At 61.3% G+C, this 23,671-nt stretch overlaps 8 protein-coding genes across 16 annotated transcripts in view; 1 reads left to right on the forward strand and 7 right to left on the reverse strand.

Moving 5' to 3' along the window:
- Positions 1 to 23,671, forward strand: part of UBAP2 (ubiquitin associated protein 2) — a 167,602-nt gene that overhangs the window by 106,430 nt on the left and 37,501 nt on the right. The gene's annotated exons all lie outside the window — the stretch shown is intronic.
- On the reverse strand, positions 1,931 to 2,509 carry LOC142050460 (interferon-like). Its single transcript, XM_075079123.1, has one exon. It carries the CDS (start codon positions 2,507 to 2,509, stop codon positions 1,931 to 1,933), a length of 579 nt encoding a protein of 192 aa, XP_074935224.1.
- Positions 5,354 to 5,932, reverse strand: LOC142050461 (interferon-like). Its single transcript, XM_075079124.1, has one exon. It carries the CDS (start codon positions 5,930 to 5,932, stop codon positions 5,354 to 5,356), a length of 579 nt encoding a protein of 192 aa, XP_074935225.1.
- LOC142050462 (interferon-like) lies at positions 8,783 to 9,362 on the reverse strand. Its single transcript, XM_075079125.1, is given in 2 exon segments — positions 8,783 to 9,025; positions 9,027 to 9,362. Coding segments are annotated over 2 exon segments (579 nt in total).
- LOC142050464 (interferon-like) lies at positions 12,039 to 12,617 on the reverse strand. The gene has a single exon (XM_075079126.1). It carries the CDS (start codon positions 12,615 to 12,617, stop codon positions 12,039 to 12,041), a length of 579 nt encoding a protein of 192 aa, XP_074935227.1.
- LOC142050465 (interferon-like) lies at positions 15,162 to 15,740 on the reverse strand. Its single transcript, XM_075079127.1, has one exon. It carries the CDS (start codon positions 15,738 to 15,740, stop codon positions 15,162 to 15,164), a length of 579 nt encoding a protein of 192 aa, XP_074935228.1.
- LOC142050466 (interferon-like) lies at positions 18,525 to 19,103 on the reverse strand. The gene has a single exon (XM_075079128.1). The coding sequence runs from the start codon at positions 19,101 to 19,103 to the stop codon at positions 18,525 to 18,527; it is 579 nt and encodes a 192-aa protein (XP_074935229.1).
- Positions 21,840 to 22,418, reverse strand: LOC142050467 (interferon-like). The gene has a single exon (XM_075079130.1). The coding sequence runs from the start codon at positions 22,416 to 22,418 to the stop codon at positions 21,840 to 21,842; it is 579 nt and encodes a 192-aa protein (XP_074935231.1).

The raw sequence follows: 23,671 nt of genomic DNA on the forward strand, positions 1-23,671 counted from the left end.
GGGGAAGAAAGGCAGGCGGCAAGGCTTGAGGGAAAAGGAAGAGGAAGAAGGGAAGAGCTTTGCTCGTCGTGCTGGTGCTGGTGCTGCGCTGGGTCCCTGGCTGCGGTCCCACGCGCGTGCCCCTGTGGCAGGGGTCGTCTTGTGTTTTCTGTGGCTCCTCGCCTGAGGTGCCTGGAGAGCAAAGCAGATGATGTCCCCCGTAAGTGCAGGGTGTTGCGTTTGGGCTGGCGTGAGCCCCTGCGGCCCTAGAGGAGGGGTGTCCAAGAGTCGCCTGGCGGTGGAGCTGAGCCAGCTGCTGCAGCCGTAGAGCACTGAGTGGGAGGAGGAGGAGGTGGAGGCTGCAGTCGCGCTGAGGTTTTCGGGTCCGTTGCAGCAGCGAGGATCACGTTCTGCTTGTGTGAGAGATGCTGCCACGTGTTTCCCGAAAGCTGTTGGAGCGGGGGAAAGGTGCGCGTGTCGGTGTCGGGCTGGGAGCCGTGGTCTTGTCCGTCAGCGTTGTGCTGGTGGGCGCTGTGGTTGGGGTGCTGGCACGTGCACGATGACGTGGCGTAGCTAGGTGCCGCCTCTGGAGGAGGCAGTTGGAGGTCCGTGGCTGGACCTTGTCCCCGTTGCCCTAGAATGGTTGGTGCTGCGAGGTGTTTTCAAGCAGCGCACCGAGAGAGTTGTCGTGGAGAATGCCTGAAGTAGCGGCAAGAGTAGCGGAGCTGAGCCTAACCCGAGCGAGGATGTGTGCCGTGCCTCTCCTCTGTAGAATCATGGAATGGTTTGGGTTGACCTTCAAAGGTGACCTGGGCCAGCCCCCGCAGGGAACGGGCAGGGGCATCTTGGACTAGATGAGGTGGCTCAGAGCCCCGTCCAACGTGACCGTGAGTGTTTGCAGGGTGGGGCATCGACCACCTCTGTGGGCAACGTGTTGTAGTGTTTGGCCCCCCTCGTGGGTAAAAAAAGTCTTCCTTGCATCTAGCCTGAATGGTAGCGCCTTTGAGTTTAAAACCACGACGCCCTGTCCCGTGGCTAGAGGCCCTGTCAGCAACCCTGTCCCCATCTTTCTTCTAAGCCCCTGCAAAGTATTGAAAGGCGGCAAGAAGGTCTCCCCGGAGCCTTCTCTTCTGCAGGCTGAACAGGCGCAACTCTCTCAGCCTTCCCTCGTGGGAGGGGTGTTGCAGCCCTGGGGTCGTATTTGTGTCCCTCCTCGGGACGCGCTCCAGCCAACAGGTCTGTGTCGCCCTCGTAGTGAGGGCTCCGGGGCTGGTCAGGGGTGGGTCTAAAGCGGGACGGAAGGTGGAAAATGTTGAGGAGAGCAGGGCCGAGGAGATGATCCTGATGACGACGGCTACACCCTGTCAGAGGTTGTGGGAATAGGTCGAGGAAAGGGCCTCCCTGGGGAGGCGGCAAAGAGAAGCGTGGGCACGGGACGCGCGGAGCCCCGTCTGGAGCAGGGCTTGGAGTGGGTGTTGAGTGGAGGTGTCTTCCCCCCACCCCAATGGCTGGTTCCTGTGCTTTGGAGACAAGAGGTAGTGGCAAGCTTTTTGCAACAGGTCTTTATTTTCTGGTGAATAATTAGGTGAATAAATAGACAGCGTAGTCCCGATAAATAGAGTAAGTCCTACAGTTGTCCCGATAAATAGAGTAAGTCCTACAGTTGTCCCGATAAATAGAGTAAGTCCTACAGTTGTCCCGATAAATAGAGTAAGTCCTACAGTTGTCCCGATAAATAGAGTAAGTCCTACAGTTGTCCCGATAAATAGAGTAAGTCCTACAGTTGTCCCGATAAAGAGAGTAAGCGGTGTACATAGCGGAGCAGTGAGTGGAGGCTGGGGGTGCAGGGCGGCTGTTGCCATGGGTCGGGGAGGCGGGAGAGGAGAGTTGGGGAGGGGGCGGTGGTGCAGAAGTGGTGTTGGGGCCGTGGGGGTTGGTGGGGGTGCCCGGGCTAACCGCGCAGGGTGCGGGTTAGGTTTTGGAGGCGTTGGAAGCAGAGGCGAGCTTCGAGGCGGACGTGGTCCCAGGCGCAGGGGCTGTGGTTGTGGGTGCGGAGGAAGTCCTGGATGCGCCCAAAGTATATCTCGATGTCGAGCAGCAGCTTGCGGAGCCCTTGGCCTTGGAGGAGCGTGCCGCTGCCTGTCAGGCATCGCTGTAGCTGCCGGCTGTGGTGCTGGAGGCTGTTGAGGAGGCGGTGGCGTGCCTGGGCGTCCCAGTGTTGGGGGACGGTCGGGCTGCTGAGGGTGTCGAAGAGGCGCTGGAGGAGGCGGTGGGCAGCGGCGGCGGCTTGCTGTGGGTGGTTGGTGTGGAGGAAGGTGTCGGGGAAGGGGAAGGGGTCGTGCAGGTGGTGGCAGGGCGGTGCGGGGCTGGGAGCCATGGCCTGGAGGAGGTGGGTGCTGTCCCAGGGGAAGGTGGCGTCGCGGGGACGGAGGTGGTGGCAGGCGAGGGCGGTGGCGAGAGCCGTGCGGAGGATCAGGAGCACGGCGGCACCGTGGCGCAGGCGGGGCTGTGGGGTTGCGGGCGCGGCCATGGCGGGGCTGCGGGTGGTGCGTGGGTGGTGCTGGGCAGGAGCCCGCTCAGGCTTGGTGGTGGTGCGGGTGGGCGCTGTGCTTGGGGTGCTGCCGGGCGGCGGGCTTTATGTGGTGCCGCGTCCTTCCCTTCCTCGCTTTCTGATCGCAGCGAGTTTCCGGCTGTGGCTTTCAGTTTTGGCTGGTGGCTGTGGTGGTGTTGGGGAAGCGCGTTGGTGGGGTGTCCATGCGTGGGGAGGGCGGCGGTGTGTTGGGGGGAGGTTGGCGGGAGCGGTTGGCTGGGGGATGCGAAAGCGCTGGGGCAGAGCCCTTGGGGGCAGCTGTGCCGGGGAGGTGCGTGAGGGTTTCCGTGTTGGTGCTGCAGGGTGAGCTGTGGTGCGTCTTTTGTGGAGCTGAAGTTTCCCTTCCTGCCCAAGCGTGTTTTCCGTCTGTAGTGCCCTGGTGTTGGCTGTGGTCTGTTTCCCTTTTGCTTGTGGCTCGCCTTTGTTTTCATCTCCGCTGGTCTTTTCTTTTTGCGTTGGGAAGAAGGGTTGTGAAGCGATGGCACTTGGCAGAGCCTGGGGAGCCGCCTCCCGGAGCGAGGGCCTGGGGGTGGCTCTGGGTGTGGGCACTTGGGCATTGGGTGTGTTGGTGGACGGAGCTGCCCCAGCTCCCGCGTGAGAAGCTGATGAGAATGGGGAAGAAAGGCAGGCGGCAAGGCTTGAGGGAAAAGGAAGAGGAAGAAGGGAAGAGCTTTGCTCGTCGTGCTGGTGCTGGTGCTGCGCTGGGTCCCTGGCTGTGGTCCCACGCGCGTGCCCCTGTGGCAGGGGTCGTCTTGTGTTTTCTGTGGCTTCTCGCCTGAGGTGCCTGGAGAGCAAAGCAGATGATGTCCCCCGTAAGTGCAGGGTGTTGCGTTTGGGCTGGCGTGAGCCCCTGCGGCCCTAGAGGAGGGGTGTCGAAGAGTCGCCTGGCGGTGGAGCTGAGCCAGCTGCTGCAGCCGTAGAGCACTGAGTGGGAGGAGGAGGAGGTGGAGGCTGCAGTCGTGCTGAGGTTTTCGGGTCCATTGCAGCAGCGAGGATCACGTTCTGCTTGTGTGAGAGATGCTGCCACGTGTTTCCCGAAAGCTGTTGGAGCGGGGGAAAGGTGCGCGTGTCGGTGTCTGGCTGGGAGCCGTGGTCTTGTCCGTCAGCGTTGTGCTGGTGGGCGCTGTGGTTGGGGTGCTGGCACGTGCACGATGACATGGCGTAGCTAGGTGCCGCCTCTGGAGGAGGCAGTTGGAGGTCCGTGGCTGGACCTTGTCCCCGTTGCCCTAGAATGGTTGGTGCTGCGAGGTGTTTTCAAGCAGCGCACCGAGAGAGTTGTCGTGGAGAATGCCTGAAGTAGCGGCAAGAGTAGCGGAGCTGAGCCTAACCCGAGCGAGGATGTGTGCCGTGCCTCTCCTCTGTAGAATCATGGAACGGTTTGGGTTGACCTTCAAAGGTGACCTGGGCCAGCCCCCGCAGGGAACGGGCAGGGGCATCTTGGACTAGATGAGGTGGCTCAGAGCCCCGTCCAACGTGACCGTGAGTGTTTGCAGGGATGGGGCATCGACCACCTCTGTGGGCAACATGTTGCAGTGTTTGGCCCCCCTCGTGGGTAAAAAAAGTCTTCCTTGCATCTAGCCTGAATGGTAGCGCCTTTGAGTTTAAAACCACGACGCCCTGTCCCGTGGCTAGAGGCCCTGTCAGCAAGCCTGTCCCCATCTTTCTTCTAAGCCCCTGCAAAGTATTGAAAGGCGGCAAGAAGGTCTCCCCGGAGCCTTCTCTTCTGCAGGCTGAACAGGCGCAACTCTCTCAGCCTTCCCTCGTGGGAGGGGTGTTGCAGCCCTGGGGTCGTATTTGTGTCCCTCCTCGGGACGCGCTCCAGCCAACAGGTCCGTGTCGCCCTCGTAGTGAGGGCTCCGGGGCTGGTCAGGGGTGGGTCTAAAGCGGGACGGAAGGTGGAAAATGTTGAGGAGAGCAGGGCCGAGGAGATGATCCTGATGACGACGGCTACACCCTGTCAGAGGTTGTGGGAATAGGTCGAGGAAAGGGCCTCCCTGGGGAGGCGGCAAAGAGAAGCGTGGGCACGGGACGCGCGGAGCCCCGTCTGGAGCAGGGCTTGGAGTGGGTGTTGAGTGGAGGTGTCTTCCCCCCACCCCAATGGCTGGTTCCTGTGCTTTGGAGACAAGAGGTAGTGGCAAGCTTTTTGCAAGAGGTCTTTATTTTCTGGTGAATAATTAGGTGAATAAATAGACAGCGTAGTCCCAATAAATAGAGTAAGTCCTACAGTTGTCCCGATAAAGAGAGTAAGTCCTACAGTTGTCCCGGTAAATAGAGTAAGTCCTAGAGTTGTCCCGATAAATAGAGTAAGTCCTACAGTTGTCCCGGTAAATAGAGTAAGTCCTACAGTTGTCCCGATAAATAGAGTAAGTCCTACAGTTGTCCCGATAAATAGAGTAAGTCCTACAGTTGTCCCGATAAATAGAGTAAGTCCTACAGTTGTCCCGGTAAATAGAGTAAGTCCTACAGTTGTCCCGGTAAATAGAGTAAGTCCTACAGTTGTCCCGGTAAATAGAGTAAGTCCTACAGTTGTCCCGATAAATAGAGTAAGTCCTACAGTTGTCCCGGTAAATAGAGTAAGTCCTACAGTTGTCCCGGTAAATAGAGTAAGTCCTACAGTTGTCCCGGTAAATAGAGTAAGCGGTGTACATAGCGGAGCAGTGAGTGGAGGCTGGGGGTGCAGGGCGGCTGTTGCCATGGGTCGGGGAGGCGGGAGAGGAGAGTTGGGGAGGGGGCGGTGGTGCAGAAGTGGTGTTGGGGCCGTGGGGGTTGGTGGGGGTGCCTGGGCTAACCGCGCAGGGTGCGGGTTAGGTTTTGGAGGCGTTGGAAGCAGAGGCGAGCTTCGAGGCGGACGTGGTCCCAGGCGCAGGGGCTGTGGTTGTGGGTGCGGAGGAAGTCCTGGATGCGCCCAAAGTATATCTCGATGTCGAGCAGCAGCTTGCGGAGCCCTTGGCCTTGGAGGAGCGTGCCGCTGCCTGTCAGGCATCGCTGTAGCTGCCGGCTGTGGTGCTGGAGGCTGTTGAGGAGGCGGTGGCGTGCCTGGGCGTCCCAGTGTTGGGGGACGGTCGGGCTGCTGAGGGTGTCGAAGAGGCGCTGGAGGAGGCGGTGGGCGGCGGCGGCGGCTTGCTGTGGGTGGTTGGTGTGGAGGAGGGTGTCGGGGAAGGGGAAGGGGTCGTGCAGGTGGTGGCAGGGCGGTGCGGGGCTGGGAGCCATGGCCTGGAGGAGGTGGGTGCTGTCCCAGGGGAAGGTGGCGTCGCGGGGACGGAGGTGGTGGCAGGCGAGGGCGGTGGCGAGAGCCGTGCGGAGGATCAGGAGCACGGCGGCACCGTGGCGCAGGCGGGGCTGTGGGGTTGCGGGCGCGGCCATGGCGGGGCTGCGGGTGGTGCGTGGGTGGTGCTGGGCAGGAGCCCGCTCAGGCTTGGTGGTGGTGCGGGTGGGCGCTGTGCTTGGGGTGCTGCCGGGCGGCGGGCTTTATGTGGTGCCGCGTCCTTCCCTTCCTCGCTTTCTAATCGCAGCGAGTTTCCGGCTGTGGCTTTCAGTTTTGGCTGGTGGCTGTGGTGGTGTTGGGGAAGCGCGTTGGTGGGGTGTCCGTGCGTGGGGAGGGCGGCGGTGTGTTGGGGGGAGGTTGGCGGGAGCGGTTGGCTGGGGGATGCGAAAGCGCTGGGGCAGAGCCCTTGGGGGCAGCTGTGCCGGGGAGGTGCGTGAGGGTTTCTGTGTTGGTGCTGCAGGGTGAGCTGTGGTGCGTCTTTTGTGGAGCTGAAGTTTCCCTTCCTGCCCAAGCGTGTTTTCCGTCTGTAGTGCCCTGGTGTTGGCTGTGGTCTGTTTCCCTTTTGCTTGTGGCTCGCCTTTGTTTTCATCTCCGCTGGTCTTTTCTTTTTGCGTTGGGAAGAAGGGTTGTGAAGCGATGGCACTTGGCAGAGCCTGGGGAGCCGCCTCCCGGAGCGAGGGCCTGGGGGTGGCTCTGGGTGTGGGCACTTGGGCATTGGGTGTGTTGGTGGACGGAGCTGCCCCAGCTCCCGCGTGAGAAGCTGATAAGAATGGGGAAGAAAGGCAGGCGGCAAGGCTTGAGGGAAAAGGAAGAGGAAGAAGGGAAGAGCTTTGCTCGTCGTGCTGGTGCTGGTGCTGGTGCTGCGCTGGGTCCCTGGCTGCGGTCCCACGCGCGTGCCCCTGTGGCAGGGGTGGTCTTGTGTTTTCTGTGGCTTCTCGCCTGAGGTGCCTGGAGAGCAAAGCAGATGATGTCCCCCGTAAGTGCAGGGTGTTGCGTTTGGGCTGGTGTGAGCCCCTGCGGCCCTAGAGGAGGGGTGTCCAAGAGTCGCCTGGCGGTGGAGCTGAGCCAGCTGCTGCAGCCGTAGAGCACTGAGTGGGAGGAGGAGGAGGTGGAGGCTGCAGTCGCGCTGAGGTTTTCGGGTCCATTGCAGCAGCGAGGATCACGTTCTGCTTGTGTGAGAGATGCTGCCACGTGTTTCCCGAAAGCTGTTGGAGCGGGGGAAAGGTGCGCGTGTCGGTGTCGGGCTGGGAGCCGTGGTCTTGTCCGTCAGCGTTGTGCTGGTGGGCGCTGTGGTTGGGGTGCTGGCACGTGCACGATGACGTGGCGTAGCTAGGTGCCGCCTCTGGAGGAGGCAGTTGGAGGTCCGTGGCTGGACCTTGTCCCCGTTGCCCTAGAATGGTTGGTGCTGCGAGGTGTTTTCAAGCAGCGCACCGAGAGAGTTGTCGTGGAGAATGCCTGAAGTAGCGGCAAGAGTAGCGGAGCTGAGCCTAACCCGAGCGAGGATGTGTGCCGTGCCTCTCCTCTGTAGAATCATGGAACGGTTTGGGTTGACCTTCAAAGGTGACCTGGGCCAGCCCCCGCAGGGAATGGGCAGGGACATCTTGGACTAGATGAGGTGGCTCAGAGCCCCGTCCAACGTGACCGTGAGTGTTTGCAGGGATGGGGCATCGACCACCTCTGTGGGCAACATGTTGCAGTGTTTGGCCCCCCTCATGGGTAAAAAAAGTCTTCCTTGCATCTAGCCTGAATGGTAGCGCCTTTGAGTTTAAAACCACGACGCCCTGTCCCGTGGCTAGAGGCCCTGTCAGCAACCCTGTCCCCATCTTTCTTCTAAGCCCCTGCAAAGTATTGAAAGGCGGCAAGAAGGTCTCCCCGGAGCCTTCTCTTCTGCAGGCTGAACAGGCGCAACTCTCTCAGCCTTCCCTCGTGGGAGGGGTGTTGCAGCCCTGGGGTCGTATTTGTGTTCCTCCTCGGGACGCGCTCCAGCCAACAGGTCCGTGTCGCCCTCGTAGTGAGGGCTCCGGGGCTGGTCAGGGGTGGGTCTAAAGCGGGACGGAAGGTGGAAAATGTTGAGGAGAGCAGGGCCGAGGAGATGATCCTGATGACGACGGCTACACCCTGTCAGAGGTTGTGGGAATAGGTCGAGGAAAGGGCCTCCCTGGGGAGGCGGCAAAGAGAAGCGTGGGCACGGGACGCGCGGAGCCCCGTCTGGAGCAGGGCTTGGAGTGGGTGTTGAGTGGAGGTGTCTTCCCCCCACCCCAATGGCTGGTTCCTGTGCTTTGGAGACAAGAGGTAGTGGCAAGCTTTTTGCAACAGGTCTTTATTTTCTGGTGAATAATTAGGTGAATAAATAGACAGCGTAGTCCCAATAAATAGAGTAAGTCCTACAGTTGTCCCGGTAAATAGAGTAAGTCCTACAGTTGTCCCGATAAATAGAGTAAGTCCTACAGTTGTCCCGATAAATAGAGTAAGTCCTACAGTTGTCCCGATAAATAGAGTAAGTCCTACAGTTGTCCCGATAAATAGAGTAAGTCCTACAGTTGTCCCGATAAATAGAGTAAGTCCTACAGTTGTCCCGATAAATAGAGTAAGTCCTACAGTTGTCCCGATAAATAGAGTAAGTCCTACAGTTGTCCCGATAAATAGAGTAAGTCCTACAGTTGTCCCGATAAATAGAGTAAGTCCTACAGTTGTCCCGATAAATAGAGTAAGTCCTACAGTTGTCCCGATAAATAGAGTAAGTCCTACAGTTGTCCCGATAAATAGAGTAAGTCCTACAGTTGTCCCGATAAATAGAGTAAGCGGTGTACATAGCGGAGCAGTGAGTGGAGGCTGGGGGTGCAGGGCGGCTGTTGCCATGGGTCGGGGAGGCGGGAGAGGAGAGTTGGGGAGGGGGCGGTGGTGCAGAAGTGGTGTTGGGGCCGTGGGGGTTGGTGGGGGTGCCCGGGCTAACCGCGCAGGGTGCGGGTTAGGTTTTGGAGGCGTTGGAAGCAGAGGCGAGCTTCGAGGCGGACGTGGTCCCAGGCGCAGGGGCTGTGGTTGTGGGTGCGGAGGAAGTCCTGGATGCGCCCAAAGTATATCTCGATGTCGAGCAGCAGCTTGCGGAGCCCTTGGCCTTGGAGGAGCGTGCCGCTGCCTGTCAGGCATCGCTGTAGCTGCCGGCTGTGGTGCTGGAGGCTGTTGAGGAGGCGGGTGGCGTGCCTGGGCGTCCCAGTGTTGGGGGACGGTCGGGCTGCTGAGGGTGTCGAAGAGGCGCTGGAGGAGGCGGTGGGCGGCGGCGGCGGCTTGCTGTGGGTGGTTGGTGTGGAGGAGGGTGTCGGGGAAGGGGAAGGGGTCGTGCAGGTGGTGGCAGGGCGGTGCGGGGCTGGGAGCCATGGCCTGGAGGAGGTGGGTGCTGTCCCAGGGGAAGGTGGCGTCGCGGGGACGGAGGTGGTGGCAGGCGAGGGCGGTGGCGAGAGCCGTGCGGAGGATCAGGAGCACGGCGGCACCGTGGCGCAGGCGGGGCTGTGGGGTTGCGGGCGCGGCCATGGCGGGGCTGCGGGTGGTGCGTGGGTGGTGCTGGGCAGGAGCCCGCTCAGGCTTGGTGGTGGTGCGGGTGGGCGCTGTGCTTGGGGTGCTGCCGGGCGGCGGGCTTTATGTGGTGCCGCGTCCTTCCCTTCCTCGCTTTCTGATCGCAGCGAGTTTCCGGCTGTGGCTTTCAGTTTTGGCTGGTGGCTGTGGTGGTGTTGGGGAAGCGCGTTGGTGGGGTGTCCGTGCGTGGGGAGGGCGGCGGTGTGTTGGGGGGAGGTTGGCGGGAGCGGTTGGCTGGGGGATGCGAAAGCGCTGGGGCAGAGCCCTTGGGGGCAGCTGTGCCGGGGAGGTGCGTGAGGGTTTCCGTGTTGGTGCTGCAGGGTGAGCTGTGGTGCGTCTTTTGTGGAGCTGAAGTTTCCCTTCCTGCCCAAGCGTGTTTTCCGTCTGTAGTGCCCTGGTGTTGGCTGTGGTCTGTTTCCCCTTTTGCTTGTGGCTCGCCTTTGTTTTCATCTCCGCTGCTGGTCTTTTCTTTTTGCGTTGGGAAGAAGGGTTGTGAAGCGATGGCACTTGGCAGAGCCTGGGGGAGCCGCCTCCCGGAGCGAGGGCCTGGGGGTGGCTCTGGGTGTGGGCACCTGGGCATTGGGTGTGTTGGTGGACGGAGCTGCCCCAGCTCCCGCGTGAGAAGCTGATGAGAATGGGGAAGAAAGGCAGGCGGCAAGGCTTGAGGGAAAAGGAAGAGGAAGAAGGGAAGAGCTTTGCCTCGTCGTGCTGGTGCTGGTGCTGGTGCTGCGCTGGGTCCCTGGCTGCGGTCCCACGCGCGTGCCCCTGTGGCAGGGGTCGTCTGTGTGTTTTCTGTGGCTTCTCGCCTGAGGTGCCTGGAGAGCAAAGCAGATGATGTCCCCCCGTAAGCGCAGGGTGTTGCGTTTGGGCTGGCGTGAGCCCCTGCGGCCCTAGAGGAGGGGTGTCGAAGAGTCGCCTGGCGGTGGAGCTGAGCCAGCTGCTGCAGCCGTAGAGCACTGAGTGGGAGGAGGAGGAAGGTGGAGGCTGCAGTCGTGCTGAGGTTTTCGGGTCCGTTGCAGCAGCGAGGATCACGTTCTGCTTGTGTGAGAGATGCTGCCACGTGTTTCCGAAAGCTGTTGGAGCGGGGGAAAGGTGCGCGTGTCCGGTGTCTGGCTGGGAGCCGTGGTCTTGTCCGTCAGCGTTGTGCTGGTGGGCGCTGTGGTTGGGGTGCTGGCACGTGCACGATGACATGGCGTAGCTAGGTGCCGCCTCTGGAGGAGGCAGTTGGAGGTCCGTGGCTGGACCTTGGTCCCCGTTGCCCTAGAATGGTTGGTGCTGGCGAGGTGTTTTCAAGCAGCGCACCGAGAGAGTTGTCGTGGAGAATGCCTGAAGTAGCGGCAAGAGTAGCGGAGCTGAGCCTAACCCCGAGCGAGGATGTGTGCCGTGCCTCTCCTCTGTAGAATCATGGAAACGGTTTGGGTTGACCTTCAAAGGTGACCTGGGCCAGCCCCCGCAGGGAACGGGCAGGGGCATCTTGGACTAGATGAGGTGGCTCAGAGCCCCGTCCAACGTGACCGTGAGTGTTTGCAGGGATGGGGCATCGACCACCTCTGTGGCAACATGTTGCAGTGTTTGGCCCCCCCTCATGGGTAAAAAAAGTCTTCCTTGCATCTAGCCTGAATGGTAGCGCCTTTGAGCCACGACGCCCTGTCCCGTGGCTAGAGGCCCTGTCAGCAAGCCTGTCCCCATCTTTCTTCTAAGCCCCTGCAAAGTATTGAAAGGCGGCAAGAAGGTCTCCCCGGAGCCTTCTCTTCTGCAGGCTGAACAGGCGCAACTCTCTCAGCCTTCCCTCGTGGGAGGGGTGTTGCAGCCCTGGGGTCGTATTTGTGTCCCTCCTCGGGACGCGCTCCAGCCAACAGGTCCGTGTCGCCCTCGTAGTGAGGGCTCCGGGGCTGGTCAGGGGTGGGTCTAAAGCGGGACGGAAGGTGGAAAATGTTGAGGAGAGCAGGGCCGAGGAGATGATCCTGATGACGACGGCTACACCCTGTCAGAGGTTGTGGGAATAGGTCGAGGAAAGGGCCTCCCTGGGGAGGCGGCAAAGAGAAGCGTGGGCACGGGACGCGCGGAGCCCCGTCTGGAGCAGGGCTTGGAGTGGGTGTTGAGTGGAGGTGTCTTCCCCCCACCCCAATGGCTGGTTCCTGTGCTTTGGAGACAAGAGGTAGTGGCAAGCTTTTTGCAACAGGTCTTTATTTTCTGGTGAATAATTAGGTGAATAAATAGACAGCGTAGTCCCGATAAATAGAGTAAGTCCTACAGTTGTCCCGATAAATAGAGTAAGTCCTACAGTTGTCCCGATAAATAGAGTAAGTCCTACAGTTGTCCCGATAAATAGAGTAAGTCCTACAGTTGTCCCGATAAATAGAGTAAGTCCTACAGTTGTCCCGATAAATAGAGTAAGTCCTACAGTTGTCCCGATAAATAGAGTAAGTCCTACAGTTGTCCCGATAAATAGAGTAAGTCCTACAGTTGTCCCGATAAATAGAGTAAGCGGTGTACATAGCGGAGCAGTGAGTGGAGGCTGGGGGTGCAGGGCGGCTGTTGCCATGGGTCGGGGAGGCGGGAGAGGAGAGTTGGGGAGGGGGCGGTGGTGCAGAAGTGGTGTTGGGGCCGTGGGGGTTGGTGGGGGTGCCCGGGCTAACCGCGCAGGGTGCGGGTTAGGTTTTGGAGGCGTTGGAAGCAGAGGCGAGCTTCGAGGCGGACGTGGTCCCAGGCGCAGGGGCTGTGGTTGTGGGTGCGGAGGAAGTCCTGGATGCGCCCAAAGTATATCTCGATGTCGAGCAGCAGCTTGCGGAGCCCTTGGCCTTGGAGGAGCGTGCCGCTGCCTGTCAGGCATCGCTGTAGCTGCCGGCTGTGGTGCTGGAGGCTGTTGAGGAGGCGGTGGCGTGCCTGGGCGTCCCAGTGTTGGGGGACGGTCGGGCTGCTGAGGGTGTCGAAGAGGCGCTGGAGGAGGCGGTGGGCGGCGGCGGCGGCTTGCTGTGGGTGGTTGGTGTGGAGGAAGGTGTCGGGGAAGGGGAAGGGGTCGTGCAGGTGGTGGCAGGGCAGTGCGGGGCTGGGAGCCATGGCCTGGAGGAGGTGGGTGCTGTCCCAGGGGAAGGTGGCGTCGCGGGGACGGAGGTGGTGGCAGGCGAGGGCGGTGGCGAGAGCCGTGCGGAGGATCAGGAGCACGGCGGCACCGTGGCGCAGGCGGGGCTGTGGGGTTGCGGGCGCGGCCATGGCGGGGCTGCGGGTGGTGTGTGGGTGGTGCTGGGCAGGAGCCCGCTCAGGCTTGGTGGTGGTGCGGGTGGGCGCTGTGCTTGGGGTGCTGCCGGGCGGCGGGCTTTATGTGGTGCCGCGTCCTTCCCTTCCTCGCTTTCTGATCGCAGCGAGTTTCCGGCTGTGGCTTTCAGTTTTGGCTGGTGGCTGTGGTGGTGTTGGGGAAGCGCGTTGGTGGGGTGTCCGTGCGTGGGGAGGGCGGCGGTGTGTTGGGGGGAGGTTGGCGGGAGCGGTTGGCTGGGGGATGCGAAAGCGCTGGGGCAGAGCCCTTGGGGGCAGCTGTGCCGGGGAGGTGCGTGAGGGTTTCCGTGTTGGTGCTGCAGGGTGAGCTGTGGTGCGTCTTTTGTGGAGCTGAAGTTTCCCTTCCTGCCCAAGCGTGTTTTCCGTCTGTAGTGCCCTGGTGTTGGCTGTGGTCTGTTTCCCTTTTGCTTGTGGCTCGCCTTTGTTTTCATCTCCGCTGGTCTTTTCTTTTTGCGTTGGGAAGAAGGGTTGTGAAGCGATGGCACTTGGCAGAGCCTGGGGAGCCGCCTCCCGGAGCGAGGGCCTGGGGGTGGCTCTGGGTGTGGGCACTTGGGCATTGGGTGTGTTGGTGGACGGAGCTGCCCCAGCTCCCGCGTGAGAAGCTGATGAGAATGGGGAAGAAAGGCAGGCGGCAAGGCTTGAGGGAAAAGGAAGAGGAAGAAGGGAAGAGCTTTGCTCGTCGTGCTGGTGCTGGTGCTGCGCTGGGTCCCTGGCTGCGGTCCCACGCGCGTGCCCCTGTGGCAGGGGTCGTCTTGTGTTTTCTGTGGCTTCTCGCCTGAGGTGCCTGGAGAGCAAAGCAGATGATGTCCCCCGTAAGTGCAGGGTGTTGCGTTTGGGCTGGCGTGAGCCCCTGCGGCCCTAGAGGAGGGGTGTCCAAGAGTCGCCTGGCGGTGGAGCTGAGCCAGCTGCTGCAGCCGTAGAGCACTGAGTGGGAGGAGGAGGAGGTGGAGGCTGCAGTCGCGCTGAGGTTTTCGGGTCCGTTGCAGCAGCGAGGATCACGTTCTGCTTGTGTGAGAGATGCTGCCACGTGTTTCCCGAAAGCTGTTGGAGCGGGGGAAAGGTGCGCGTGTCGGTGTCTGGCTGGGAGCCGTGGTCTTGTCCGTCAGCGTTGTGCTGGTGGGCGCTGTGGTTGGGGTGCTGGCACGTGCACGATGACATGGCGTAGCTAGGTGCCGCCTCTGGAGGAGGCAGTTGGAGGTCCGTGGCTGGACCTTGTCCCCGTTGCCCTAGAATGGTTGGTGCTGCGAGGTGTTTTCAAGCAGCGCACCGAGAGAGTTGTCGTGGAGAATGCCTGAAGTAGCGGCAAGAGTAGCGGAGCTGAGCCTAACCCGAGCGAGGATGTGTGCCGTGCCTCTCCTCTGTAGAATCATGGAACGGTTTGGGTTGACCTTCAAAGGTGACCTGGGCCAGCCCCCGCAGGGAACGGGCAGGGGCATCTTGGACTAGATGAGGTGGCTCAGAGCCCCGTCCAACGTGACCGTGAGTGTTTGCAGGGATGGGGCATCGACCACCTCTGTGGGCAACATGTTGCAGTGTTTGGCCCCCCTCATGGGTAAAAAAAGTCTTCCTTGCATCTAGCCTGAATGGTAGCGCCTTTGAGTTTAAAACCATGACGCCCTGTCCCGTGGCTAGAGGCCCTGTCAGCAAGCCTGTCCCCATCTTTCTTCTAAGCCCCTGCAAAGTATTGAAAGGCGGCAAGAAGGTCTCCCCGGAGCCTTCTCTTCTGCAGGCTGAACAGGCGCAACTCTCTCAGCCTTCCCTCGTGGGAGGGGTGTTGCAGCCCTGGGGTCGTATTTGTGTCCCTCCTCGGGACGCGCTCCAGCCAACAGGTCCGTGTCGCCCTCGTAGTGAGGGCTCCGGGGCTGGTCAGGGGTGGGTCTAAAGCGGGACGGAAGGTGGAAAATGTTGAGGAGAGCAGGGCCGAGGAGATGATCCTGATGACGACGGCTACACCCTGTCAGAGGTTGTGGGAATAGGTCGAGGAAAGGGCCTCCCTGGGGAGGCGGCAAAGAGAAGCGTGGGCACGGGACGCGCGGAGCCCCGTCTGGAGCAGGGCTTGGAGTGGGTGTTGAGTGGAGGTGTCTTCCCCCCACCCCAATGGCTGGTTCCTGTGCTTTGGAGACAAGAGGTAGTGGCAAGCTTTTTGCAACAGGTCTTTATTTTCTGGTGAATAATTAGGTGAATAAATAGACAGCGTAGTCCCGATAAATAGAGTAAGTCCTACAGTTGTCCCGATAAATAGAGTAAGTCCTACAGTTGTCCCGATAAATAGAGTAAGTCCTACAGTTGTCCCGATAAATAGAGTAAGTCCTACAGTTGTCCCGATAAATAGAGTAAGCGGTGTACATAGCGGAGCAGTGAGTGGAGGCTGGGGGTGCAGGGCGGCTGTTGCCATGGGTCGGGGAGGCGGGAGAGGAGAGTTGGGGAGGGGGCGGTGGTGCAGAAGTGGTGTTGGGGCCGTGGGGGTTGGTGGGGGTGCCTGGGCTAACCGCGCAGGGTGCGGGTTAGGTTTTGGAGGCGTTGGAAGCAGAGGCGAGCTTCGAGGCGGACGTGGTCCCAGGCGCAGGGGCTGTGGTTGTGGGTGCGGAGGAAGTCCTGGATGCGCCCAAAGTATATCTCGATGTCGAGCAGCAGCTTGCGGAGCCCTTGGCCTTGGAGGAGCGTGCCGCTGCCTGTCAGGCATCGCTGTAGCTGCCGGCTGTGGTGCTGGAGGCTGTTGAGGAGGCGGTGGCGTGCCTGGGCGTCCCAGTGTTGGGGGACGGTCGGGCTGCTGAGGGTGTCGAAGAGGCGCTGGAGGAGGCGGTGGGCGGCGGCGGCGGCTTGCTGTGGGTGGTTGGTGTGGAGGAAGGTGTCGGGGAAGGGGAAGGGGTCGTGCAGGTGGTGGCAGGGCAGTGCGGGGCTGGGAGCCATGGCCTGGAGGAGGTGGGTGCTGTCCCAGGGGAAGGTGGCGTCGCGGGGACGGAGGTGGTGGCAGGCGAGGGCGGTGGCGAGAGCCGTGCGGAGGATCAGGAGCACGGCGGCACCGTGGCGCAGGCGGGGCTGTGGGGTTGCGGGCGCGGCCATGGCGGGGCTGCGGGTGGTGCGTGGGTGGTGCTGGGCAGGAGCCCGCTCAGGCTTGGTGGTGGTGCGGGTGGGCGCTGTGCTTGGGGTGCTGCCGGGCGGCGGGCTTTATGTGGTGCCGCGTCCTTCCCTTCCTCGCTTTCTGATCGCAGCGAGTTTCCGGCTGTGGCTTTCAGTTTTGGCTGGTGGCTGTGGTGGTGTTGGGGAAGCGCGTTGGTGGGGTGTCCGTGCGTGGGGAGGGCGGCGGTGTGTTGGGGGGAGGTTGGCGGGAGCGGTTGGCTGGGGGATGCGAAAGCGCTGGGGCAGAGCCCTTGGGGGCAGCTGTGCCGGGGAGGTGCGTGAGGGTTTCTGTGTTGGTGCTGCAGGGTGAGCTGTGGTGCGTCTTTTGTGGAGCTGAAGTTTCCCTTCCTGCCCAAGCGTGTTTTCCGTCTGTAGTGCCCTGGTGTTGGCTGTGGTCTGTTTCCCTTTTGCTTGTGGCTCGCCTTTGTTTTCATCTCCGCTGGTCTTTTCTTTTTGCGTTGGGAAGAAGGGTTGTGAAGCGATGGCACTTGGCAGAGCCTGGGGAGCCGCCTCCCGGAGCGAGGGCCTGGGGGTGGCTCTGGGTGTGGGCACCTGGGCATTGGGTGTGTTGGTGGACGGAGCTGCCCCAGCTCCCGCGTGAGAAGCTGATGAGAATGGGGAAGAAAGGCAGGCGGCAAGGCTTGAGGGAAAAGGAAGAGGAAGAAGGGAAGAGCTTTGCTCGTCGTGCTGGTGCTGGTGCTGCGCTGGGTCCCTGGCTGCGGTCCCACGCGCGTGCCCCTGTGGCAGGGGTCGTCTTGTGTTTTCTGTGGCTCCTCGCCTGAGGTGCCTGGAGAGCAAAGCAGATGATGTCCCCCGTAAGTGCAGGGTGTTGCGTTTGGGCTGGCGTGAGCCCCTGCGGCCCTAGAGGAGGGGTGTCCAAGAGTCGCCTGGCGGTGGAGCTGAGCCAGCTGCTGCAGCCGTAGAGCACTGAGTGGGAGGAGGAGGAGGTGGAGGCTGCAGTCGCGCTGAGGTTTTCGGGTCCGTTGCAGCAGCGAGGATCACGTTCTGCTTGTGTGAGAGATGCTGCCACGTGTTTCCCGAAAGCTGTTGGAGCGGGGGAAAGGTGCGCGTGTCGGTGTCTGGCTGGGAGCCGTGGTCTTGTCCGTCAGCGTTGTGCTGGTGGGCGCTGTGGTTGGGGTGCTGGCACGTGCACGATGACGTGGCGTAGCTAGGTGCCGCCTCTGGAGGAGGCAGTTGGAGGTCCGTGGCTGGACCTTGTCCCCGTTGCCCTAGAATGGTTGGTGCTGCGAGGTGTTTTCAAGCAGCGCACCGAGAGAGTTGTCGTGGAGAATGCCTGAAGTAGCGGCAAGAGTAGCGGAGCTGAGCCTAACCCGAGCGAGGATGTGTGCCGTGCCTCTCCTCTGTAGAATCATGGAACGGTTTGGGTTGACCTTCAAAGGTGACCTGGGCCAGCCCCCGCAGGGAACGGGCAGGGGCATCTTGGACTAGATGAGGTGGCTCAGAGCCCCGTCCAACGTGACCGTGAGTGTTTGCAGGGATGGGGCATCGACCACCTCTGTGGGCAACATGTTGCAGTGTTTGGCCCCCCTCATGGGTAAAAAAAGTCTTCCTTGCATCTAGCCTGAATGGTAGCGCCTTTGAGTTTAAAACCACGACGCCCTGTCCCGTGGCTAGAGGCCCTGTCAGCAAGCCTGTCCCCATCTTTCTTCTAAGCCCCTGCAAAGTATTGAAAGGCGGCAAGAAGGTCTCCCCGGAGCCTTCTCTTCTGCAGGCTGAACAGGCGCAACTCTCTCAGCCTTCCCTCGTGGGAGGGGTGTTGCAGCCCTGGGGTCGTATTTGTGTCCCTCCTCGGGACGCGCTCCAGCCAACAGGTCCGTGTCGCCCTCGTAGTGAGGGCTCCGGGGCTGGTCAGGGGTGGGTCTAAAGCGGGACGGAAGGTGGAAAATGTTGAGGAGAGCAGGGCCGAGGAGATGATCCTGATGACGACGGCTACACCCTGTCAGAGGTTGTGGGAATAGGTCGAGGAAAGGGCCTCCCTGGGGAGGCGGCAAAGAGAAGCGTGGGCACAGGACGCGCGGAGCCCCGTCTGGAGCAGGGCTTGGAGTGGGTGTTGAGTGGAGGTGTCTTCCCCCCACCCCAATGGCTGGTTCCTGTGCTTTGGAGACAAGAGGTAGTGGCAAGCTTTTTGCAACAGGTCTTTATTTTCTGGTGAATAATTAGGTGAATAAATAGACAGCGTAGTCCCGATAAATAGAGTAAGTCCTACAGTTGTCCCGATAAATAGAGTAAGTCCTACAGTTGTCCCGATAAATAGAGTAAGTCCTACAGTTGTCCCGATAAATAGAGTAAGTCCTACAGTTGTCCCGATAAATAGAGTAAGTCCTACAGTTGTCCCGATAAATAGAGTAAGTCCTACAGTTGTCCCGATAAATAGAGTAAGTCCTACAGTTGTCCCGATAAATAGAGTAAGTCCTACAGTTGTCCCGATAAATAGAGTAAGTCCTACAGTTGTCCCGATAAATAGAGTAAGTCCTACAGTTGTCCCGATAAATAGAGTAAGTCCTACAGTTGTCCCGATAAATAGAGTAAGTCCTACAGTTGTCCCGATAAATAGAGTAAGCGGTGTACATAGCGGAGCAGTGAGTGGAGGCTGGGGGTGCAGGGCGGCTGTTGCCATGGGTCGGGGAGGCGGGAGAGGAGAGTTGGGGAGGGGGCGGTGGTGCAGAAGTGGTGTTGGGGCCGTGGGGGTTGGTGGGGGTGCCTGGGCTAACCGCGCAGGGTGCGGGTTAGGTTTTGGAGGCGTTGGAAGCAGAGGCGAGCTTCGAGGCGGACGTGGTCCCAGGCGCAGGGGCTGTGGTTGTGGGTGCGGAGGAAGTCCTGGATGCGCCCAAAGTATATCTCGATGTCGAGCAGCAGCTTGCGGAGCCCTTGGCCTTGGAGGAGCGTGCCGCTGCCTGTCAGGCATCGCTGTAGCTGCCGGCTGTGGTGCTGGAGGCTGTTGAGGAGGCGGTGGCGTGCCTGGGCGTCCCAGTGTTGGGGGACGGTCGGGCTGCTGAGGGTGTCGAAGAGGCGCTGGAGGAGGCGGTGGGCGGCGGCGGCGGCTTGCTGTGGGTGGTTGGTGTGGAGGAGGGTGTCGGGGAAGGGGAAGGGGTCGTGCAGGTGGTGGCAGGGCGGTGCGGGGCTGGGAGCCATGGCCTGGAGGAGGTGGGTGCTGTCCCAGGGGAAGGTGGCGTCGCGGGGACGGAGGTGGTGGCAGGCGAGGGCGGTGGCGAGAGCCGTGCGGAGGATCAGGAGCACGGCGGCACCGTGGCGCAGGCGGGGCTGTGGGGTTGCGGGCGCGGCCATGGCGGGGCTGCGGGTGGTGTGTGGGTGGTGCTGGGCAGGAGCCCGCTCAGGCTTGGTGGTGGTGCGGGTGGGCGCTGTGCTTGGGGTGCTGCCGGGCGGCGGGCTTTATGTGGTGCCGCGTCCTTCCCTTCCTCGCTTTCTGATCGCAGCGAGTTTCCGGCTGTGGCTTTCAGTTTTGGCTGGTGGCTGTGGTGGTGTTGGGGAAGCGCGTTGGTGGGGTGTCCGTGCGTGGGGAGGGCGGCGGTGTGTTGGGGGGAGGTTGGCGGGAGCGGTTGGCTGGGGGATGCGAAAGCGCTGGGGCAGAGCCCTTGGGGGCAGCTGTGCCGGGGAGGTGCGTGAGGGTTTCTGTGTTGGTGCTGCAGGGTGAGCTGTGGTGCGTCTTTTGTGGAGCTGAAGTTTCCCTTCCTGCCCAAGCGTGTTTTCCGTCTGTAGTGCCCTGGTGTTGGCTGTGGTCTGTTTCCCTTTTGCTTGTGGCTCGCCTTTGTTTTCATCTCCGCTGGTCTTTTCTTTTTGCGTTGGGAAGAAGGGTTGTGAAGCGATGGCACTTGGCAGAGCCTGGGGAGCCGCCTCCCGGAGCGAGGGCCTGGGGGTGGCTCTGGGTGTGGGCACTTGGGCATTGGGTGTGTTGGTGGACGGAGCTGCCCCAGCTCCCGCGTGAGAAGCTGATGAGAATGGGGAAGAAAGGCAGGCGGCAAGGCTTGAGGGAAAAGGAAGAGGAAGAAGGGAAGAGCTTTGCTCGTCGTGCTGGTGCTGGTGCTGGTGCTGGTGCTGCGCTGGGTCCCTGGCTGCGGTCCCACGCGCGTGCCCCTGTGGCAGGGGTCGTCTTGTGTTTTCTGTGGCTTCTCGCCTGAGGTGCCTGGAGAGCAAAGCAGATGATGTCCCCCGTAAGCGCAGGGTGTTGCGTTTGGGCTGGCGTGAGCCCCTGCGGCCCTAGAGGAGGGGTGTCCAAGAGTCGCCTGGCGGTGGAGCTGAGCCAGCTGCTGCAGCCGTAGAGCACTGAGTGGGAGGAGGAGGAGGTGGAGGCTGCAGTCGTGCTGAGGTTTTCGGGTCCGTTGCAGCAGCGAGGATCACGTTCTGCTTGTGTGAGAGATGCTGCCACGTGTTTCCCGAAAGCTGTTGGAGCGGGGGAAAGGTGCGCGTGTCGGTGTCTGGCTGGGAGCCGTGGTCTTGTCCGTCAGCGTTGTGCTGGTGGGCGCTGTGGTTGGGGTGCTGGCACGTGCACGATGACATGGCGTAGCTAGGTGCCGCCTCTGGAGGAGGCAGTTGGAGGTCCGTGGCTGGACCTTGTCCCCGTTGCCCTAGAATGGTTGGTGCTGCGAGGTGTTTTCAAGCAGCGCACCGAGAGAGTTGTCGTGGAGAATGCCTGAAGTAGCGGCAAGAGTAGCGGAGCTGAGCCTAACCCGAGCGAGGATGTGTGCCGTGCCTCTCCTCTGTAGAATCATGGAACGGTTTGGGTTGACCTTCAAAGGTGACCTGGGCCAGCCCCCGCAGGGAACGGGCAGGGGCATCTTGGACTAGATGAGGTGGCTCAGAGCCCCGTCCAACGTGACCGTGAGTGTTTGCAGGGATGGGGCATCGACCACCTCTGTGGGCAACATGTTGCAGTGTTTGGCCCCCCTCATGGGTAAAAAAAGTCTTCCTTGCATCTAGCCTGAATGGTAGCGCCTTTGAGTTTAAAACCACGACGCCCTGTCCCGTGGCTAGAGGCCCTGTCAGCAAGCCTGTCCCCATCTTTCTTCTAAGCCCCTGCAAAGTATTGAAAGGCGGCAAGAAGGTCTCCCCGGAGCCTTCTCTTCTGCAGGCTGAACAGGCGCAACTCTCTCAGCCTTCCCTCGTGGGAGGGGTGTTGCAGCCCTGGGGTCGTATTTGTGTCCCTCCTCGGGACGCGCTCCAGCCAACAGGTCCGTGTCGCCCTCGTAGTGAGGGCTCCGGGGCTGGTCAGGGGTGGGTCTAAAGCGGGACGGAAGGTGGAAAATGTTGAGGAGAGCAGGGCCGAGGAGATGATCCTGATGACGACGGCTACACCCTGTCAGAGGTTGTGGGAATAGGTCGAGGAAAGGGCCTCCCTGGGGAGGCGGCAAAGAGAAGCGTGGGCACGGGACGCGCGGAGCCCCGTCTGGAGCAGGGCTTGGAGTGGGTGTTGAGTGGAGGTGTCTTCCCCCCACCCCAATGGCTGGTTCCTGTGCTTTGGAGACAAGAGGTAGTGGCAAGCTTTTTGCAACAGGTCTTTATTTTCTGGTGAATAATTAGGTGAATAAATAGACAGCGTAGTCCCGATAAATAGAGTAAGTCCTACAGTTGTCCCGATAAATAGAGTAAGTCCTACAGTTGTCCCGATAAATAGAGTAAGTCCTACAGTTGTCCCGATAAATAGAGTAAGTCCTACAGTTGTCCCGATAAATAGAGTAAGTCCTACAGTTGTCCCGATAAATAGAGTAAGTCCTACAGTTGTCCCGATAAATAGAGTAAGTCCTACAGTTGTCCCGATAAATAGAGTAAGTCCTACAGTTGTCCCGATAAATAGAGTAAGTCCTACAGTTGTCCCGATAAATAGAGTAAGTCCTACAGTTGTCCCGATAAATAGAGTAAGCGGTGTACATAGCGGAGCAGTGAGTGGAGGCTGGGGGTGCAGGGCGGCTGTTGCCATGGGTCGGGGAGGCGGGAGAGGAGAGTTGGGGAGGGGGCGGTGGTGCAGAAGTGGTGTTGGGGCCGTGGGGGTTGGTGGGGGTGCCTGGGCTAACCGCGCAGGGTGCGGGTTAGGTTTTGGAGGCGTTGGAAGCAGAGGCGAGCTTCGAGGCGGACGTGGTCCCAGGCGCAGGGGCTGTGGTTGTGGGTGCGGAGGAAGTCCTGGATGCGCCCAAAGTATATCTCGATGTCGAGCAGCAGCTTGCGGAGCCCTTGGCCTTGGAGGAGCGTGCCGCTGCCTGTCAGGCATCGCTGTAGCTGCCGGCTGTGGTGCTGGAGGCTGTTGAGGAGGCGGTGGCGTGCCTGGGCGTCCCAGTGTTGGGGGACGGTCGGGCTGCTGAGGGTGTCGAAGAGGCGCTGGAGGAGGCGGTGGGCGGCGGCGGCGGCTTGCTGTGGGTGGTTGGTGTGGAGGAAGGTGTCGGGGAAGGGGAAGGGGTCGTGCAGGTGGTGGCAGGGCAGTGCGGGGCTGGGAGCCATGGCCTGGAGGAGGTGGGTGCTGTCCCAGGGGAAGGTGGCGTCGCGGGGACGGAGGTGGTGGCAGGCGAGGGCGGTGGCGAGAGCCGTGCGGAGGATCAGGAGCACGGCGGCACCGTGGCGCAGGCGGGGCTGTGGGGTTGCGGGCGCGGCCATGGCGGGGCTGCGGGTGGTGCGTGGGTGGTGCTGGGCAGGAGCCCGCTCAGGCTTGGTGGTGGTGCGGGTGGGCGCTGTGCTTGGGGTGCTGCCGGGCGGCGGGCTTTATGTGGTGCCGCGTCCTTCCCTTCCTCGCTTTCTGATCGCAGCGAGTTTCCGGCTGTGGCTTTCAGTTTTGGCTGGTGGCTGTGGTGGTGTTGGGGAAGCGCGTTGGTGGGGTGTCCGTGCGTGGGGAGGGCGGCGGTGTGTTGGGGGGAGGTTGGCGGGAGCGGTTGGCTGGGGGATGCGAAAGCGCTGGGGCAGAGCCCTTGGGGGCAGCTGTGCCGGGGAGGTGCGTGAGGGTTTCCGTGTTGGTGCTGCAGGGTGAGCTGTGGTGCGTCTTTTGTGGAGCTGAAGTTTCCCTTCCTGCCCAAGCGTGTTTTCCGTCTGTAGTGCCCTGGTGTTGGCTGTGGTCTGTTTCCCTTTTGCTTGTGGCTCGCCTTTGTTTTCATCTCCGCTGGTCTTTTCTTTTTGCGTTGGGAAGAAGGGTTGTGAAGCGATGGCACTTGGCAGAGCCTGGGGAGCCGCCTCCCGGAGCGAGGGCCTGGGGGTGGCTCTGGGTGTGGGCACTTGGGCATTGGGTGTGTTGGTGGACGGAGCTGCCCCAGCTCCCGCGTGAGAAGCTGATGAGAATGGGGAAGAAAGGCAGGCGGCAAGGCTTGAGGGAAAAGGAAGAGGAAGAAGGGAAGAGCTTTGCTCGTCGTGCTGGTGCTGGTGCTGCGCTGGGTCCCTGGCTGCGGTCCCACGCGCGTGCCCCTGTGGCAGGGGTCGTCTTGTGTTTTCTGTGGCTTCTCGCCTGAGGTGCCTGGAGAGCAAAGCAGATGATGTCCCCCGTAAGTGCAGGGTGTTGCGTTTGGGCTGGCGTGAGCCCCTGCGGCCCTAGAGGAGGGGTGTCCAAGAGTCGCCTGGCGGTGGAGCTGAGCCAGCTGCTGCAGCCGTAGAGCACTGAGTGGGAGGAGGAGGAGGTGGAGGCTGCAGTCGTGCTGAGGTTTTCGGGTCCATTGCAGCAGCGAGGATCACGTTCTGCTTGTGTGAGAGATGCTGCCACGTGTTTCCCGAAAGCTGTTGGAGCGGGGGAAAGGTGCGCGTGTCGGTGTCTGGCTGGGAGCCGTGGTCTTGTCCGTCAGCGTTGTGCTGGTGGGCGCTGTGGTTGGGGTGCTGGCACGTGCACGATGACATGGCGTAGCTAGGTGCCGCCTCTGGAGGAGGCAGTT

The sequence above is a fragment of the Phalacrocorax aristotelis genome, chromosome Z, assembly GCF_949628215.1.
Source record: "Phalacrocorax aristotelis chromosome Z, bGulAri2.1, whole genome shotgun sequence".
Lineage (NCBI taxonomy): Eukaryota > Metazoa > Chordata > Aves > Suliformes > Phalacrocoracidae > Phalacrocorax > Phalacrocorax aristotelis.

Excerpts from the sequence above, each read along its gene's own strand:
- LOC142050460 (XM_075079123.1), bottom strand. The coding sequence starts at position 2,509 with ATGGCCGCGCCCGCAACCCCACAGCCCCGCCTGCGCCACGGTGCCGCC.
- LOC142050461 (XM_075079124.1), bottom strand. The coding sequence starts at position 5,932 with ATGGCCGCGCCCGCAACCCCACAGCCCCGCCTGCGCCACGGTGCCGCC.
- LOC142050464 (XM_075079126.1), bottom strand. The coding sequence starts at position 12,617 with ATGGCCGCGCCCGCAACCCCACAGCCCCGCCTGCGCCACGGTGCCGCC.
- LOC142050465 (XM_075079127.1), bottom strand. The coding sequence starts at position 15,740 with ATGGCCGCGCCCGCAACCCCACAGCCCCGCCTGCGCCACGGTGCCGCC.
- LOC142050466 (XM_075079128.1), bottom strand. The coding sequence starts at position 19,103 with ATGGCCGCGCCCGCAACCCCACAGCCCCGCCTGCGCCACGGTGCCGCC.
- LOC142050467 (XM_075079130.1), bottom strand. The coding sequence starts at position 22,418 with ATGGCCGCGCCCGCAACCCCACAGCCCCGCCTGCGCCACGGTGCCGCC.